Genomic DNA, 19562 nt, shown 5'->3' with positions numbered 1-19562 from the left:
ACAAAGTTTGTGTTTCTAAGCAGACCAATAGGACCTAGCCCCAAACAGTTTACATTTTTGAGGCTTACACACACACACAGCAATCTTGTTCCTTGTGTGATCAGCAATATGCAGCTGGGAAATCACTTTTGCCAATTATTTAAGGTGCAACTGTACATTAAGGTATTTGTCTGCCAGAATGTGTTCACAGGTCTAACAAGGGCCATTGATAAATGATGTAAGGAGGTAGGATGCTACACACAAACCTACTACTTATTCTGCTCAACTCACAGTTCATCTAGCACATGAGCAAAGTGGAAAAGCTTCTGGCTTGAGCAGACATAGTTTTGTTTGTGACAGACTGAAAGAAGAGAATAAATGGCAGCTTTTCTTAAACAGTCATCATAGTCAGGCATTCTCCACCTCAACATCTGTTTGGGTGACACTCTGCAATGAAAGTCAATCTGGAGAAAAATATGGGGTAGCAGGACTTGTTCAGGGCAGACTATCTAACAGGCTGCTGTTTAAAGCGTAAAACCAGAGTTTAGTGATTCCTGGGGCCATATGCAGGTGAACCTTGTACCGTAACATTAAGTTCGTCCTTGTTGCCTGTTGACAAACAAAACTTTTCACAGAGGATAGAGGTCCCATGTCTTCCTGAACTAAACAAGCCTGGGATTAATTTGTGGTCCTTTGCAAACAATTTACTTACTCTGTTACTTTCTAGAACAATATAATGCAGTAGCACAGCAACAACGTCCTTGTCATCAGTTCCAGTCACAACTAACCCATCGTACTCACCAGGTACCCAGAAATGGTACGAGGCAAAGCAGCCACCATCTCCAGCAGCAGTGAGGATGCAGGTACCCAGATTTAGCAGCTGAGTACCTGCACAAATGCCGACTGCTTTCTACACAGACTTGCTCCCTCAGCTGCGGAGGGACGCACAGCCATCTAGTGGTTAGTTCTTTGATGAGAGACTGCTGGAGAGGCCAGTGGTTCAAATTTTAACCACGTAGTATATGTGTTTTTCTGATGTTCTGCAGTTATTTCTCTGCATTTTTTATTTTACTTCAAATTTAGATAAAATATAATATGCTATGCAATAAACCTGACATTTGGGAGCAAATATTACTTTAGAGAATACTGTCAAGGGCAAACATAACAGTTTAATACCTTTTCAAGTTTCTATTAATGAGAAGGACTAAACAATAATCACGAATGTAGTGAAATATAAATTCAAATCACAACTCCAAAAGCTATTAAAATTTAATCACGTTAATAAACAAAAATCCAACAAGAGTATTAGAGGAGAGGACTATTATACTGTAATGTTAGAAAACAGAAAGAGACACCCTCACATGCATGGTAGGAAAAAGCTTTTTATTGTATGATTGTTTTGTAGGAGAACACGTTTCAAAAACACAGGTAATCGAAACACAACAGTAACAGCACATACTTGGTGAAGAAGATTTAAATATTATGTATCTGGTAATATCTTCCACTAAAGAGGCCAAGATACAGTTATGTGACATCCAGCCTTCTCCCATCAAAGCAACCCCCAGCTGTATGCAGTGCTAACTCCAGTAAGGAAATTGGACCCCAGAATTTCCCATTGTCTAATTAGAGGTAAGAGATCTGCTGATCCTTAGTCAGTTGGGAAAGTCATCCATTCCTTTGCCCATGAAAGGTTTGCGGTTCAGCCATTGGTTTGAGTACCTGAGTCATATTTGGCCTTTGTCAAAGGAACCAATGGAGCAGCAATAATAAGTAAACTGTGTTTTGTTATCATGTGTTGATTAAAAACAAGATTCTGTCTTGTACATTTTAGATAATGAAGGACACTGAGGGCTAAAAAAAAAAAATCAATCTCCTTTCCTTTCTTTCCATTTAAAATCTAAAATTCCTTTGGTTGAATACAAAGCTGTCAAATTTGATTTTTGGAAGCACCTTCGTCTTAGTGAACTTCTCTTCCTTAATGTTTTTAAAGATAGATGGCAAGGGTCAAAACACAAGTTTTTTAGGCACCTCCCATGAGAATTCATTTCTTCCAAAGTGACCATAACATGCAGTCTTCTGGTAAATGGGCTTTTTTAGATCCAAATCCCTGTGTGAATAATTAAAAAAAAAATAATAATAATAAATCTTCACCATATAATATTCATAGTACTTATCAATAAAATCTGACATAGATATCCAGTTCATAACTTCCACCTAGGAAGCATATTCTAAAGATGTAAACATATCAGTGATTGTGTCCAAATGTAAACTGAGTCACAGAATCACAGAATTCCAGATGTGGTCTCGGCAGGGCAGAGTAGAGGCAGAGGAGCACCTCCCTTGACCTGCTGGCAACGCATAATGTACCCAAATGATACAACTAACAACAAAACATATATGTGAACTCCCTTAGGGCTACAGAAAATGTTCTTATTATTGAGAATAATGAGTTTTAATAGAAAAGAAGAAGTACATCCCACTTATTTCATAAAATAAAACCTATTTCTTTTTCATAGCAAAATAAGGTAAAAAATATTTTATATTGTAGCAGAAATGCTAAGTCACAGCTTGAAACAGTGATGGAGCACATGGTGGGAAGGCAGGACCAACTCAGGGGAGCTCAAGGTGCACTCAATGCAGCTGAGTGACTAGCGGGGCTGGAGCCAGGATCCACCCCTTCCTAGCCCTCATTTAAGGATTGGCAGGAGAAGCAAATGGATCTTGTTAGAGATCCCTATATATCTGAAGTTTTGCAAAGGTAAGTAGCTTTTTTTCTTTGCTTCTGTGTCCATCTCGGTCACATTTCAGTATATTCTCTTTTGCTGTAGCTTGGGGTTTTGCTATTGTGCTGTTGTTGCTGTGCTTTCCATCATGTTATAGCTTTCATATATCAATTCCATTTAGTATATTTGGTCTAAGGCTGCAAATATATGAAACTTGAAAACAACATCAGTCATTTTAAAATATGTGGTATGCTGGTGCTACATCAAAGCTATCAGCTGTGCAGTCTGACCAAAGGTCTCTTTAGAAGTGCACAGAACAATTCTGTGCTGGCTTAGTGGAATTGTTATCACACTGCAATATCTACCAGTTCTGCAAAAAAGCAGTTCTAGGATGTGATTTTCAAGGTGTTTCCACATCTTTCTGTTTTCATACCTGACAATGACTCCAGGCCGCAGATCGAAGTTTTTGTGCACGATGTCCAGCAGCTCTTTCTCTGTTTTTTGGGAGGTTCCGTAAGTGAATAGTGAAATTGAGAGTGGTTGAGCTACTCCAATGGCATAAGAAACCTATGGAAAAAAAATACACCATAGTTAACAAATAAGCATGGTGCTTCAGTGGGCAAGAGTAAGCAAAAGATCCTAGAAAAGATTCAAGAGCCTTCTTAGGAAGACTATGGCATGTTTTGGCACTATCTGTATTTGCAGAGAAAATAATCTTTGAAAACACTGAAGTTTCTGGATAACTTTTTTCTTTGTTACCAACGCTTGTCCCCATGACAGTAAGAATCAAATGGTTAAGCTCAGTGAATATCTGGAAAAAATAGTCAATAAAGGGGAAGCTAAGCAAAAAGGGCCAGCTTCAAGCAGCTGTAACGGGTCTGTCAGGAAGTCTTTCTACTCCCCCAGTCCATCACCAAGACAGCTTGTAGTACAGTGTCTTGTATGATGTTTATTTGAGGTAAAGCTGGAAAGGAACAAGCTTTTTGAAAAGATCAGCACTAATAACAAACCATACCTGAACCAGAACGCGACGACAGAGACCAGCTTTCACAAGAGACTTGGCCACCCAACGGGCTGCGTACGCAGCTGATCGGTCCACCTTTGTGTAGTCTTTGCCAGAGAAGGCACCACCTCCATGGGCTCCCCAACCGCCATACGTATCCACAATGATCTTTCGACCAGTAACACCAGCATCACCCTGAATCAGTAAAAGAATTGGGCCACTTTACAAGGCATCTTATTATAACTCTGAAACAAGGCTATGCAGTCTTCGGAAGACTATAATGTATGAGGAAGTTCTCCGGTTGTGGATTATTGTGTGATAGCTGAAGGGATGAACTCATCTCACTGTGTTACCTGGTGTAGGGAACCTGCTTTGGCAGGGGGGTTGGTCTCGATGATCTCTAGAGGTCCCTTCCAACCCCTACAATTCTGTGATTCTGTGTTGCAACAGAGGCTATAAATGTTTTTTAAAGGCAGATTCTAAGACAACCCAGTCATAAATGGTGTTTGGTAATCAGACAAAACATATCACACCTAGGTAGTGAGAGCATTCAGTGCTTGTTTTGAAAGTATAGGAACAATATGGGAACCTTGTTTTAAAAGTGACCTATTTACAACATTCAAACTGAATACGGTGTATTGCTCACAAAGTACATGCCGTATTTGAACCACTGAGAGACTTTATGCTAGGTTAAAAAACATACATATAAATAGACTGGTTTTCCATGTCTTTGGACAAAATCTGAAGTTGTGTGACTAATATGTGATCTAATTATTATTTACCATTGCAAGATATGCCTATGCAATCTTATACACCATTACACGGAGGCTGACACTCAACACTTCTGATGCTGTGTCATTACAGAAACTGTCAGACAGTTTCTGTGCTAGAAACACAGGTCCAGCTTCACTTTATTTATACACTTATTTAAACTGTAGACAATGGGTATGGAAGAATAGGCAGTTAAAGCTATCTTGATTGCATACTTACAAGTACTTTGGATTTTTATTCTATCTCAGTTTACAGATCTTTTCCTGACTAGTTGTCTGACCCCAAACCTAATAAATGCTTAAACATTTGACATTGAGCCTTCACCTGTACGGGCAGGCTTGAAATTCTTTTTGTAGAGAATATCATGCTAGTGAAATTCAACTGCTGGAATGTTTGCATAGCAAACAAGGGGAAAGCCAAAGTTGTTCTTAGAAAGACTAAACACACACACAGGAGAAAACCTTTGGCACTATTTTTTCCACTCTGTTAAGAACTTAATATGAAGGAACCTTTTGGGTTTCTTATAATTTGACTAAAACCTTAATTTCTGACAGCACAGATGGGTGCAGTGAGAATACCTTACATGCCATGATGAGTTGACTGCAGAACTGACTGAGAGGAAGAGAAATGGACTGGTAAAAAGTATACGTAGAAAAATTTATTTTTCAAGGGGCTGCAAGTGTGCAAATAAAGCCTGCTTTAAGGAGACGCTTTAAGGAGAGCTGTAACGTCCTCACATCACCATCAGGTGATGCTGTTGGGAAATCTGTGACGCCAGTAAAAACAAGCACAGAGTTCAAGCTATCACTGGACTTGGAAACAATGGGAAAATCCAAAGTGAGACTTAATTTTCATCCTTAGATAAACTGAGATGAAGTTTAAGACATACTTCCTTAGCTTTCTTTGTTAAAAACAAAACTTACTGGTACCTGGGAAGCTGAAGATGGAACAGATGAGGAAATGTTTTGTTTTTTTTATTGCCACAATGCTATCATAAATTGCACAAGCCCTCTGATGATAGCGATTGTAAGGCCGCAGACATGCAAGCAGACTGACCCATACTAAGTAAGCTTATCCTAGGTTCAAAAAGCTGCAAACACACACTGCGACATAATGTGCAAACATTAAAAAAAAAAATACAGTTTCCAACAAGAGATTTCTGGTTGGCTTACAAGTAGTAATACTACATTTTTAAATGGATACACTTGAGTGCTCTCAAAATTTTGTATGTGTGGTTGTCATCTTAGCTTGTAGCTATGATTGCTCCACAGGTTGATTTTTTCTTCTCCTAGTTACAGTTCAGTCCATTTTTTCTGTAGTCTAAAACATCAACAATACACAATTACAGTGCTATGATCGATTCAGCTACACAAAAATACTGTACAACAATCACCAACTTCAACGCTTTCCTGCCTGTTCTATGGCACTAATGTAAAGACGTGGAGCCACAGAAATACCTCTGGCAAACTTTAGTAAATGGATGAATTTGAATGATAACAACCACAAAAGTTTATTTGCAGTTGCTGCAAACGTCAATCTAATTTCAGGAAGGGGCTTTGAAATTTTGCTGTGACAGAGGCAAGAACTTAGAGCATGCAGTGAAACTGTTTTCAAAAACTTAATCTCAAGAATCCCAGTCCTACAGAGTGTGAAATTTCTGTTCGACTTATTCAAGTGTGAGATTAAATTATCCCTCCTAGTTCCCATGTTGTCCAGATAAAGCAAAAGCAACATTAGCTTTCTCACCAGAACAGCCTGTCACAGAATCATAGAATGGCCTGGGTTGAAAAGGACCACAATGACCATCTGGTTCCAACCCCCTGCTACGTGCAGGTCACCAACCAGCAGCCCAGGCTGCCCAGAGCCACATCCAGCCTGGCCTTGAATGCCTCCAGGGATGTGGATTTTGAGAATAGATGAGCACCTCAGCTCTCACTGGTGTGGGACAGGACTATATAGGTCTGAAGATTACGTTCATTGTAAAAGATGTAAACCTATTGTTGTCCATCTCTTTGTGAGGAATGCTTTCCATGAGAATGGTTTGTTTGTCTCATACAGTGTTGGATTCAGGCCTAGGAAACCCAGAGCTGGGCTTCTATGTTTGATATTAAATTTGACTCAGCTTATCTGCCTAAGTTACAACACAGACAATGATGCAACTGTGCCCTCGAAGCTTACTTTGGAATACAGCACCCAAAACTCTGAGTGCCTCTCCCACCTACAGCCACAGTCAGAACTTGCACTAGACAGCTTGCTTCTCACAATTTAGAGTGGATTGCTAGGCTAGCTGAACATCTCTGTTAAGGCACACAAACACTGGGGATGACAAGCTGATAGAACCATCAAAACAAATGCAAACCTGAGGCCCTCCAATAACAAAACGCCCACTAGGCTGAAGGTGATAAATAGTTCTCTCATCCAAGTATTTTGCAGGGACGACAGCTTTAATCACACGATCCTTCAGGGTTTTGCGCATATTCTCCAGTGAAATGGTTTCATCGTGCTGTACTGAGATCACAATGGTATGAACACGCACTGGTATGACTGCTCCGTTCTCCTGAATGTACTGAACAGTGACCTGAGCAAAGCAGGGAGAAGGAAATAAACAACAAAATACATTTATTTCCTGGAAAAATAGTTAAGTGCTTCTCGCAGTCTGATGCAAGCTGACCATTTTCTAATGGTCAAGCAGGCTATCATAAGAAGTGGTAACTCTTTGCCTGCTAATTGTACCTTATCCAGTAGCAACTTTGGTGCTCTGAGCGCCTTTTATTTTTTCTTTAAAAATATATAACGTTTTAGAGAAGTGAAATGGGATGATTTTCAAGGACTATCAGTAACTGATTGGTTTACTTTGTTGTAAAGGAGAGAAACCGGAATGACAGCAACTTTTACCTGTGTTTTGGAGTCAGGCCTCAGCCAAGGAAGCTCCCCGCTGCGCCTCAGCTCTGCTAACCTGGCATTCAGTTTATGAGCAAGAATAATTGTTAGAGGCATACATTCCTCTGTTTCATCCGTTGCATAACCAAACATCAAACCCTACAGGAGGAGAGAAGAGACTTCAATCACTGTTAAAAAGCACCAGAACCGAAGGCGATGAGATTTCATCTGAAACGAAGAGCAAACAGCACCCTCAGGTTTACTTTCTACTATTTCACGTTGCGATCTAAGAAGCCTAAATTCTGATCAGGTTCCAACATGCTATAGTGAAATGAGAAACAAACCGTGTTCCACGGATTCTTCACAGAAGTCCTGAAGGTTTACATGTTCAGTTGGAAACCCAAACAAAAATGAGAAATCACAGCATATGTGGTGATACAGAAATAATGACTGGTAGCTATTCAGATGCAATGGGAAAGGAGACCACACAAGTGCTAAAGAAAATCAGAAACCTTCTTTGTCTTTTGTAGTCCTTTGTCCTCATGACAGCATAAAAGCATTTTAATTTTTGTCCGCAGGGTTTGTTGTTTGTTTTTTTTTTAAAACAGTATTAGCTTGGCTCCTGGACTCCGATATCCCCATTTATGGTCCTCAACAGCATCGTTATAAACTAGATATTACTACTAATGATACCTACTGTAAATGTTAAACTCATTCATACAGGCATCCGTCAGATTATGGAGTTTTTATGTTAGCATCTTTCTCCTGGGAACACACTGTAATTATCTACACATGTTATTTAGCTCACAGAAATGGAGCTTGGACAACTTTAATTATGTGGAATACCTATTATAATAAAACAGATCTCTGCCTCTGGGAAATAAGAGAGAATTAAAAGTACTCTGGCATATTTGCCTTCATTTTACTAATGCTGCAGACAGTTGAAACATTGCCTAATTTTTTGCTGCGTAAAATCTCAAGAGCTTTGTGAAAGTGCAAAGGTCCTTTGTTTATTTCATCTTACAAAACAAGTCTGGCTGCAAGATGAATGGTCAGAGGCGTCCAAAGCCAGTCAACAAAAATACAAGAAACGTAAGCAAAAACCTTTGTGAGGGTCTACAGACTGCATCCTCACTACTACAGACAGAACTCTCCTGGCTTATGTGGACTGCCATAATAAAAAACAGCAAAAAGCCTGCCTGCAAAATACTTCCAACTGATTCAATAAGGATATGTTTTTTTTTTTTATTCTGGGCTAGACCGAGCTAGAAATGTGCAGATCTTCAGATGGGTTTTGTTTTAGAAAACACAGTAATAATATGAGGTATTCTCTTTCCATTCAAACGTTTTGGATATATCAGGTGTGACGTCACATCTACCTGATCTCCAGCACCAACATCCTCTTCATCCCTGTGTAAATGAACTCCCTGGGCAATATCAGGTGATTGCTGTTCCAGTGCCACTAAAACATTGCAGGTCTTGTAGTCAAAACCTAGTTGAAAAAAAAAAACAAAGAATAGTGACAAATAATTTTTTGTCTGTCACAGTTGTGTGGAACCAGGAATTGGACTCAATAGACAGTAATACAGAACCAGAGAACAGAATTTTCATTCTGAAGGATACCACATTTAGAATTCATAATCTAACTGCTATTTCTTGATAAACTTTTGTCAATAGACCTTAATTTGGTGGCAGAGGTGGTAGGTTAGGCAGGATTGCCTTTATTGATTGTTACTGTTTGTTTTCTCTTGCATTGGCACCCTGTGCCAGTTAGGAATAGCTAACTGGAGATAAGTAGTAAAAACAAAAAAGTAAATGATAAGCCTCTCCCAAACAAACAGTATTAAAAACCTCTGTATAAATTCCTATGAGCTGATGTTTTCAGCGGTTGAAGAACTTGCTTTCTGATATAATACATGCAAAGCAGTGTTATGTACCTAAATCTCTCGTAAGAGTTCATGTGAGAGAAAAAACAGATTTGAGTCTCACAGAAAAGCTGGAAATGGGAGATTACTTTACATTACATTCAAAGACCAAAAGGAAGATTTTAAAAAGAAATTCAAAGACTTATATACAACTGTAGCAAAGTTTTCCATCTTTCCCTAGGGTATATTAAGAATAATTTGTATTTCTCCAAATTTAGCCTTTCCTAGAAGTGTAACTGCTGCTAACATTCAGTTAATAAATCACATATACATGTCCATATGCATATGATCCACTTGAAGAATCCTCATCACCCTCTTTTAAATAGGCTATAACGAGATGAAAACTGTGTGTCAGTGTGCAATTGTTTTATCTTCACCTCTACTTCCATATAGCAACTGTTTTTCACTGCATCTGCCCTTATAATTTTGGCAGTAAATATAAAAATCAGATTTATGAACTAATCGATTAGCCAGTATATTCTGAGAATCCTGCTGCTGTGTCGTGATGGAGGCAACCTGCAGATGTGCTGCTGTGATTCTCTCCTACAACAATCTCTCTGGAAATTATACAGCTATAAAAGGATTGCAGCTAACAACAGTTTTTAAATAAAAGCCCAGGAAAGGTACAATTATTGTATATATACAGTATGCTTGGAATATCTGTATCATACTAAGAAATTAGTGGCAAATCCAGTAGTAGAATAAGTCTGGTGTTTACGTCGTTTTGTCTTTTTTATCATTTTACAAGACACAAATCTGACTTGGACTGCATGCTCCTCAGTGTTTTGTTCAGAATGCTTTGCACAGTGAGAGTCTCCCAGTAATTCTGGATGCCACCATAGTATATACATGTAATAATAAACCTAAGTTTCTTCTTCCCTGTTTTCCCACCAAGACGCATCTACCACCTTGCCACATAGCAGATTCAAGTTCTCACAAGTTTACGTTAGTGGTAGATTCTGTGGCTCGGGTTCACAGTTCAAAGTATATTCTGCCCACTCCTTTTCAGTTTTAACAAACATACAATGTTTTTTTTTTTTCTACTTACTGGGATAAAGCCAGAAAGTGTTTCACGTAGCACCACGTAAGCAGCTTTCACACAGGATATTGAGTTTTTATCAGGCTTGCTAAAGCCCACATAAAGAAGTGCTAACTGACCTGGTTTGCAGTTGCCTACTGCTTGCTCTTTAAGGATTTCAGGAGTTTTTCCACCAACCTTTAGCTGAGTCATCATAGCCAATGTGTCTAATTGCATCTCGGACTACTCTCTGGTAATCCACAATAGCATGAGATGTGATTTCTCCACAGAGCAACACCATTCCTGTTTTACATACTGTCTCTGAAAACAGAGATGAAAACAGCATTACAGTAGCAGAATAATCAGCCCAATAAGACAATTAACTATGTTTGTGATTATGGTGATTTAGAGAAATCTATCAGTTATATACCATCTTAGTATTTTTTAGGCATATTTTTTGCAATATTTATCTCCTGCAGCCAATTTCTTTACCACATGGGTGAAAGCATGAAAAAGTCAATTATGTCCAACTCAAAAACATAAAACTCAAGCATTCAGCATAACTGAGTTATATTTAAAGTTATTCAGGGAAATGTAGTATTAAACCAGGATTTCTATGACCACTTAATCATTGTAAGACACACAGTGAAGTTAAATAATTCTCATCAGTGACCAACTGTTCTGAGAACTTGCCTCCGGCCCAAGGAGAAATCTGAAGCTGAGGTTTAGTTAAAAGAACTGAGAAAATTAGCTGAGGAATGATGGTACAACTCTTTCTGAAGAGATAATAAGCAGTCATGGGGACTAAGACTGGAAAATTAGTACTTTATTAAACATAAAAATGTACTGTTTAGAAAGGCATTCAAATATTGAATGATGAAATCCAATGTATTTCTCCTCAGAATATTCAGTCCACACAGAAAATTAACTATCCTACCCTTCTGGAAGTTACTACCTACAGCTGCTACAGCCTTTATATGAACTTCTGCTGTTTCTTCTCATCTCTCACTCTCTTGAGGACTATGTTCTTCATACAGTTTTTGAGAATAAAATGACTTAGCACGTGACACCAAGCTCTGCCAACATATTAACAGTAAAAGAACAGTGGCTGAAAGCAATGCAGCAAACGACTTACCACAAGCAACTTTGGCATTTGGATCCTGTTTAAGATGGGCATCTAATACAGCATCGCTGATTTGATCACAGATTTTATCTGCAAGGCATTAAAACTGTTGTTCAAAACAGGAATCTCAATACAAAACACAGACTCTTTGCATCTGTTTGGATAGACAGGAATTCTTACGTTGCTTATTATTGAAGTATTTAAGCAAAGTAGATAGAAAGTCACATGCAATATCACGAAAGCAAGACAAATAGATAGATCAAACAAGGAATGTACTTACTAGTCATAAACTAATACTACTTATAACTTCAAATCACTGTGAAACAAGTGTGTTATGCATAGAGTTCTGTTATGAGTTACCTGAGAGGCTAAGAGGTTTTACTCCCTGCCTCTTCTCCACCACCACAACCACTACAGCACACAGTCCACAGGAGCAGTATGATAAAAAGAAGGTGATATTCTACCACTAACTTCCATCTCACCAGCAGAAAGTTACAGTGTACCTGAAGAAGGCCGCTGATAAAGCCTGATGAAGAGTTTAGATCACAGATAACCAATATGCCAGTGTTATTGCACGTATTAATCACTTCAGTATGAAAAGAATGAATACAAAAGATGATTAGTAAAGGTAAGACGCATTTGAACGTTCTGCCTCTCAAGAATGGAGCATGTATTACTAAATTACTAAATTACTAAATTACCAAACAGGAATCAGATGCTATTCTTGTAATTTATTTAGAAGTCCAAATGAGCGTTGCTCAGGAAGATTAGGGACAAAGGTAGCAGGACTTTGATTAAAATGCTTGCTCTCTTCAAATTTTCCATTTTTTACTAGACAATAAAGCCATATTTTCAAGCATTAAAGCAAAAATTATAGATGAAAATACTTGTTTTTTAATGTTGTGACAACAGAGTAACTAAGACAGGATAACCTTCTTAGTGCAGGTCCTGCAGCAAACTCCAAATAATTAAGAAACCTGTGAAGTCTTTTTTCACCACAGAAAGTTTATATGGCAGGAAAAACATTTCTCCCTGTTCTTGTCCCCCATGAAGCATATCTTCATCTGCATGAGATGACAATGTCCCATATTAGTTAAAGCTCCTTATATGTGACATACTGCTTATTGAATGCAATCTTCCCAAAAAACTCAAGAACGGAAATAATCCCTATGGCTAATTCATCTTCATTTCATTAGCAGCACCTACCCAGTACAAAGAACTTTACGTAGATTTTGTGGGCTGAAATTGATTTCTGAACTAGAACGCCCCTGAAATGTCTCAAGGGATCGTTAGCTATAGTAGGTGGATTGAGAAAAATGTCTCAAAATCAGGAAAAAAATATCTTACAGGATGAAATCATTCAAGCTCAACTTAGTTCTGAAAGGCCGAAGGAAAGGTAAGCTACCCCAGGAAATCCAAATGGGTACTGGATGGGGCTTTAAAATCCTGAAGGGTAATATGCTGAGAAGAGTTTCTGTCCGATGGACAACAATGTTGAGAGCTGGAGATTAGAGAAACACAAATAAAGACTGAAAAAGTCAAATCTTAAGAGTAAGGAACCACTGAAGCCATTCATATAGAGCTGTGTAGTATGCATGGTTCCTTCAAGACTCTGGTTAAAAATTGAATAGCTTTTTAAAAGGTAGGAATGGAATTCAACCGTGGTTTTTTTAGTGGCGTGTTTGAAGACTTGTTGGATGAAACTTCATTATCTGTGTAAAATTTCTACCAGTAATCCCCTCTGATGCACATGAGAATTTAAATCATTGAAAAAATCAATTAGAGTAATTTATAATACCATGCTGATGGTCTGATTTTGGATTAAGATAGGTCATTTTGGTAGTTCATTCAAAAATGGATGGCTGGTGCAAGAACCAACAGTCCTAGTGCAGTTAGGTACTTTCATTGACACACACAGAGGCAGCCATCACGATTCAAATGAGAAATCAAGCAGGATGATCAGCTGCTTAACACATATGTCTATTAGTAAAGGTCTCTAATGTAAAATAAAACCCGGCATTTCTATTTTTAGTGATGCTTAGCAGGCTTTGTGCGCTTTTCATTCTGTTATTTAAATTTATCATCTCAACTGTCACAGCTCTCTTATAGCTGCTGAATGTGACAGAATATGGTTGTGGGGTTTTTTTTTTTTTTTAAACTTTAAATTCACATAGTGAATTGCTATCCAGTAAGATAGATACTGCAAAAACAATGCCTAGCCTAAGGATTTCTTGACAGAACAGGAAGATATTAGATAACTGTGAATTCTCATCTAGAAATCCAATCACTCCACAGAGCCAGCCTTGTGGCGGAGATGCCAGCTAGCCAAAGAAGCAGCTTTTGATAGCTATAAAAGGGATGAATGCGTCTGATGATAAACCCTACTGAAATGTTAAGCTGCCAAATTGTAAAGTAAAGAAGGTATTCAACAACAAAGGTGATCTCCACTGATTGGAAGGATCTCCAAACTGTTTTGCATAGTTGACTAGAAGTTTATTATGTAAATCTAGAATACATTAACAGCACAACAGTTATAAGTGTTATCTCCTTAAAAAAGAAATGCTCTTTAACTGAAGACAGTTCTCAGGACTCTCCATACATTCATCAAAAATAAAACCTATGAACAGCAACAACCAAAACTTTAATTCAAAAAAGCTTCACTCTTTGAAACTGCAAACAGGTACTACCACACTTCTAGCTTTAATCATGCAGTAAATATCATAAGCATCAAACATTTCAAAAGGTAAGGTTCATTTTCTTAAAAACCTGTGATCGTCAAAATAACTTTGGGTAGCACAAGTTTTAATACTTTATTTATGTCAACAGCACTCGAAGGTGAAATTATGTATTCAAAATACAGTAAACTGAGCAATTCTCAGGATCTTCTTGTGAAAAATTAAAAATTCATAATGCAGATGCCTATCTTGAGCACGTCACTGAAAAATGAGCTTTCTACCAAAACCAAGTTTCATTGGAAAGACTTTGAATAGCTGAATTCCACTGTTTTTCCTTCCTTAAAATACTCTTGAGGAGTACCCATTTCCATTGCAGTCCACTGCAGTCCATTGCATCCACACTTCAGTATTAACACTGCTGCGCTGTTAAAACAGGTTTTCTTACATGTTCTCTTGTTCAATACGCAATTTACTGAATTATTACATCAGACACGTGAGCATCAGCTGACTGGAATGATCTGCACTTTCTGATTTTTTGAGGGAAAAGGTTTGGGGGGTGATTTTTCTTTTGTGAATATTGGCATAAACATTTTTTTAATACGGTTAATAGTCTGAGCGTGCTTTTAGCAAGTGTTTTCTCTCATATTTCTAATACTTACTGCAAAGCTGAATGACATTCTGTGTGCAGACAAATCCACCTGGTGCCATGCCAGAAAGGGGAAGGAATTAATTCTAAATAGTTTGGCACCTCTAAGACATTGTGGGTCAGAGTAACATACAGTGCCTTTCAAAGCACAACGAAACCATTGTGCAGCACAGACGCACTTCTCCTGGATGAAGAGAGGACCTATTTTATATATATTTATATATATGTATATATATTTATACATATATATTTTTTTATCAGAGAGGTTGGACTAGATGATCTTCAGAGGTCCCTTCCAACCCTTACAGTTCTGTGAAGCAAAGTGAAGAAATGACAAAAAACAGCTAAGAAAAGAAAATCTGTTATTCATGTGCTTTTATTACGTCGGAAAGGAGGAGGTTCTGTGTAAGCCTCCCTGCAGAGAGTTTGGAATTTGCCCTGCTAAATGCCAGGATTAAAGACCTTCTGGAAGGGAGTTCAAAACTTTATGCTCAAATCATTTTGAAGAAGTGGGTCTGAGAAGATGGGATAAACAGACTTCTGTGGATTTTTTTCTTTGGGAAGCACATATAATGCCTGTGTATATTAATCACTGCCAGCTATTTACCTACTTCTACAGAACTTAGGCTTCTTAATTACACACAGCTCAAAAGCACTGTACAGATACAAGGCTGTTGTCTTTATACACAAACAAGTAAGCATTTAATTTCTTCCGCTTTGTTTATCATGAAGGTATATGTGAGAGCATTCAACTCAACTAATATAATCAGAACAACTCAGATTTCTACCAGACAAGGATCTGGTTCGGGATCTTCACATAATGCCTTTGAGCAAAATTATGCTATCACATGCAGAAAGGAAGTAATCAGGAACATGAAAATTATCCATTGATAGCAAACAGAGGTACTCAAAACTCCTAATAAACTTCTGGCACTACTGATAGCATAATCAAAAGCCCAACTACAGCCTCAAGCACTGGTCCCAGTTTTAAGAAACAATCAAGATTTTACTGGGTGACAAAAAGCTAAGGGTATATCCTCACGTCTATGTAAAACCACAGACAGGAAAACGTCATTAGGTCAGGTTGTAAAAGACAATTTGCTATTAGAAACTAGACCTGTTGCTGAGACCAATAAGACCTGTTGCTGGACCGTGATCAGGAACACCCAGAGTTATTTACTGTTATCCTGTTATACTTGGTCTGGAAAATCTGGGTATTTCTTTTCTCATAGGTGTATATCAAAATGTATACTTTTTAGGAAAAAACACCACCGAAAAAGTTAGAGTAAATGTCAACTTTATACTCTCTCCTCTGCAATAAAGCTCTTTGGGTGTATGTGTCTCAGAGCGATCCAGCAGTCTCTGGCAGATGAGACGATGTTCACAAATCTCACTGGTGGTAACATTTTGCCAAAGGCCTGGCAGGTGTTTCAGAGATGGACAACGTTCACAGGGCTTAAAAGAAGACCCACAGAGAGCCAGTAGAGTGGTTGGAAATAAAGAAGAAAATGTAAGCAACAACTGAAACCTGGGTCATATTCTAACGCAGGAACCAAGACAAAAAGGGACCTGATAAAGAAAAGAAGCTAAGGGACAAATAAAAACCTGGGGACTGAGCTGAACTGTTTATCTTCCTATTCTGAGACTTACCTGTTACAACCTCAAAGATATTAAAAAATGATCAGAATAGCATCAGTTGTGACCTGTCATCTTCAAAAAAATCACTGCCAATTTAAGATCACCTTATAGCATGCTATTTCTCATACGCAGCCATGTTGTTCTGTGGTTGCTGGATGTAATTATACACAAATTTGAGATGGACTTACGGACGAAGGACTGAATATGGTTGTCATTTTCTGATGGTGTTACATCAGAAAGAACTCCAACTTGCTTAACCTGAAATTGACAGCAATGGACTCAATTGCATCAGCCACAGACTTGACCTGCACTAATAAGTTAATATTATAGAGGAGTATCAGAATTACAGACGTTATATTCTCACTGCTGACCTTTATGTTCTCTATGTTATCCCACCCATTTACGATATAATCACAAGAAAAAAAACACCTTGCTATAGCGAAAAGTACTTGATGCCACACCGCCTTCTAAAACAAACATGCTTTTCAGGACATCAAACAGTCTGTTGTCCCTTGGACTCGTTTGACATAAAGTACGTGTTTTGGGCAGATGACCATTTGTTTCCAATAAAATTGAACTTATCTCTATTTTAAAGACCATACATACATTTTAGCAAATATCTGCCCACTATTTGCTTAAGCAATTCCATATATTGCATTAATACCTGGATAATGAAATGGGAGAAAACGTGTCAGCAACTTGACGTGTGCAGATGCAGGGACCACTGATTTTTCAAGTCTTTAAAATAGACTGCTTATGGGTGACAGTTTTAGAGCACAGCCTACATGCAGGACAGTTTCACAGTGCCCATAAGGATATGGAATTTGAGAGGCAAGCTATGTGCTCTTATCCATATGTGAAACTTGAGCCTATCAAAGGTACAGTAATGCCTACACAGTAATACTGAATAAAAAAGCAAATAAGATGAAAAGGAAGGAGTAGCAACAAGGGACCTCACTGCCCTCCACAGGGTAACACACCCAGCAAAGGCACAAAAACTCCTGTTAGAAGAACTCTAGTTGCAGCAGTTCTATAGTCCATATGGAAAGGTCCCATGGAAATAATGTAAAAAGCACCCTGTTCAACAGACTTTCTATAATAACACTAATAGCAGATTCGTTCTTCTTCGGACTTCTATTTCAATGAAAGTATTTTTTCTTTAATGCATTTGCCATAGTGGCTTCTTACCTGGATGTCCTTCTCCTACTGATTCTGATGTGAACATGAAAGCTCCTTCATCATCCAGCGTGTGATCGCATAAACCATCCACTGGCCCATTCATGGCTGTGATGCTTTTCCTGATGGATTATTTTAAAAAGTGGTTGAAGATTTCTGCCTTTAGTGCCTTCTGTTAAAAGCGAAGGTTCTTTCTGAGCAGGACTGCCACTGTGTTCACTCACTACCTGTAATGCTAACTCGAATTTTAGTCTGTGAAATCAGCATGGGCTTGTATCTGTGTATGCATGCAAGGAGTACGCATGTGCCTGAAGTCTGTATCCCTACCTAGCCTGATCTGTCAGTCTCTGGGCTGCTCCTATATATGGAAAAGTGAAAGTGCCTAGAAATCATGTGAGGAAAATGGAAGAGCCCATTTCTTGGCAGGGGAGTTAGTTAATTTGGGGATATTTCACTAATTAACTCAGTTCTTGGAAACACTCTGGATTCAACCCGTGCAAGATTAAGTATCGTAGGAATTCAAATGAGTGTGAAGTAATCCAGGAGTACTGGTGATGGTTCAGTTCAGCTGCTTCTCCACTTTGCCTCTCCCCTAATTCTGGGACCTGTGCTGTGTTTCCAACCGTGTGTTGTGGTTTCACGGGGATAGATTAAAAAAGGGTAAATGCATGCCTTTCGTAGAAAAGACTGGAAGAAGTTTGTTCTGTGTTCTTTAACTGTATTTTCCTTTTCCTTTTTCACCTCTGGAAAAGTAGAATTGTCTCCTGAAATATTTTTTTCATTTTCATTCATTACTCCCGTGTGTTTGAGACATGAAACATTTGATAAGATACAGCACATGACAGATTTCTCGTTTATGCAGACCTCTTCTTTCAACCTTTGCTCTGGTTTTCATCTGCCTTCTCTCCTATTAAGATCCATCTTAATTCTCTTCTTGAATAATACTCTCACGTTACATTCTGTAACCCTTAGAAATAGACTGACTGCCTCGGCTGAGAACTCAGTACTCAGTTCCACTACCAAAAATGACTTCAGTCAGATGGCTAGTATCTGGGATATGCCGGTAGTATGACAGGTATGAAGACAGACTGCATTTTGTGGATATATGTCTGTAAGTCTGAATACAAAAAAAAAAATACAAACATACCCATGAGGCAGACCCAGACCATGCCCAGCACTACTGCACCATTACAAATATTAAAATAATAATAATAATAATGTTTATTTGTTCTTAATTCATTTACAGAAATTGCTCTAGCCTCAGTTTCAGATCAAGTTATAGATCTAACAAAACCAAATTTTCCCTTTACTTCATTGAACACTGAGTTAAACTCTCTTAATCATTCACTCCAACATTACAATACAACACCTGGTATTCGGATCGAAACAAATAACATAGCGTATGTTCCATAGCCCTGCAATGTTGACAGCAGTGACATCCTTACTACTCTTCTGTTTTAAGTCAGTTTACTTCCAACTCTTCATGTTATTTTAGAATACCCCTGTATACGGTCCCTTGGACTTAAATTTCTGCATTGCCACATATTTATGTAAGAACTCTTTAGAATTTTCACTTTCTACCTACATTCCTGCAAACAATAACCAGTTTCTGTGAATGTTCACCAGTGATCTGCTGTAGCATTGGTCCACCTCTAATTATCACTGACATGGATTAGTCTTTTTCAAAACAGCTCTCTTGGTTTTCCGTTGCACAGAATTCATGTCACAGGACAAAAAAGTACCAGTTGCACTTAACAATGCACAGTTCACACACCAGGTAACATGTGCCATAGCTTTCTCTGGAGTAAACTGTCATCATTCCACTGACACTGAGATTCCATCCCAGCCTGAATTAATCCTGCATTGCTATCACAGAGGAAGATGGAATTAAACAAAACAAACAAACAAACAAAAAACAAACAACAACAACAAAAAGAAAAGAAGATCGAAGAGTAACTAATTATGTTAACTTTAGTTAATGCCTAACATTCAAAAATTGTATTAA

At 38.2% G+C, this 19562-nt stretch overlaps 1 protein-coding gene across 1 annotated transcript; it reads right to left on the bottom strand.

Annotated features, from left to right (window-relative positions):
* Positions 1 to 1341: 1341 nt before the first annotated feature.
* MAT1A (methionine adenosyltransferase 1A) lies at positions 1342 to 17900 on the bottom strand. Its single transcript, XM_003207784.4, has 9 exons — positions 17570 to 17900; positions 11435 to 11512; positions 10498 to 10620; positions 8736 to 8848; positions 7372 to 7515; positions 6836 to 7054; positions 3718 to 3900; positions 3136 to 3269; positions 1342 to 2086 (listed from the first exon to the last, which is right to left on the bottom strand). The coding sequence occupies exons 1-9, from the start codon at positions 17661 to 17663 to the stop codon at positions 1984 to 1986; spliced, it is 1191 nt and encodes a 396-aa protein (XP_003207832.1). The 5' UTR covers positions 17664 to 17900; the 3' UTR covers positions 1342 to 1983.
* Positions 17901 to 19562: the final 1662 nt, after the last annotated feature.

Source organism: Meleagris gallopavo, chromosome 8, assembly GCF_000146605.3.
Source record: "Meleagris gallopavo isolate NT-WF06-2002-E0010 breed Aviagen turkey brand Nicholas breeding stock chromosome 8, Turkey_5.1, whole genome shotgun sequence".
NCBI lineage: Eukaryota > Metazoa > Chordata > Aves > Galliformes > Phasianidae > Meleagris > Meleagris gallopavo.
Note: the sequence above shows the minus strand (reverse complement) of the source record. Positions and strands in the feature narration are given on the sequence as shown.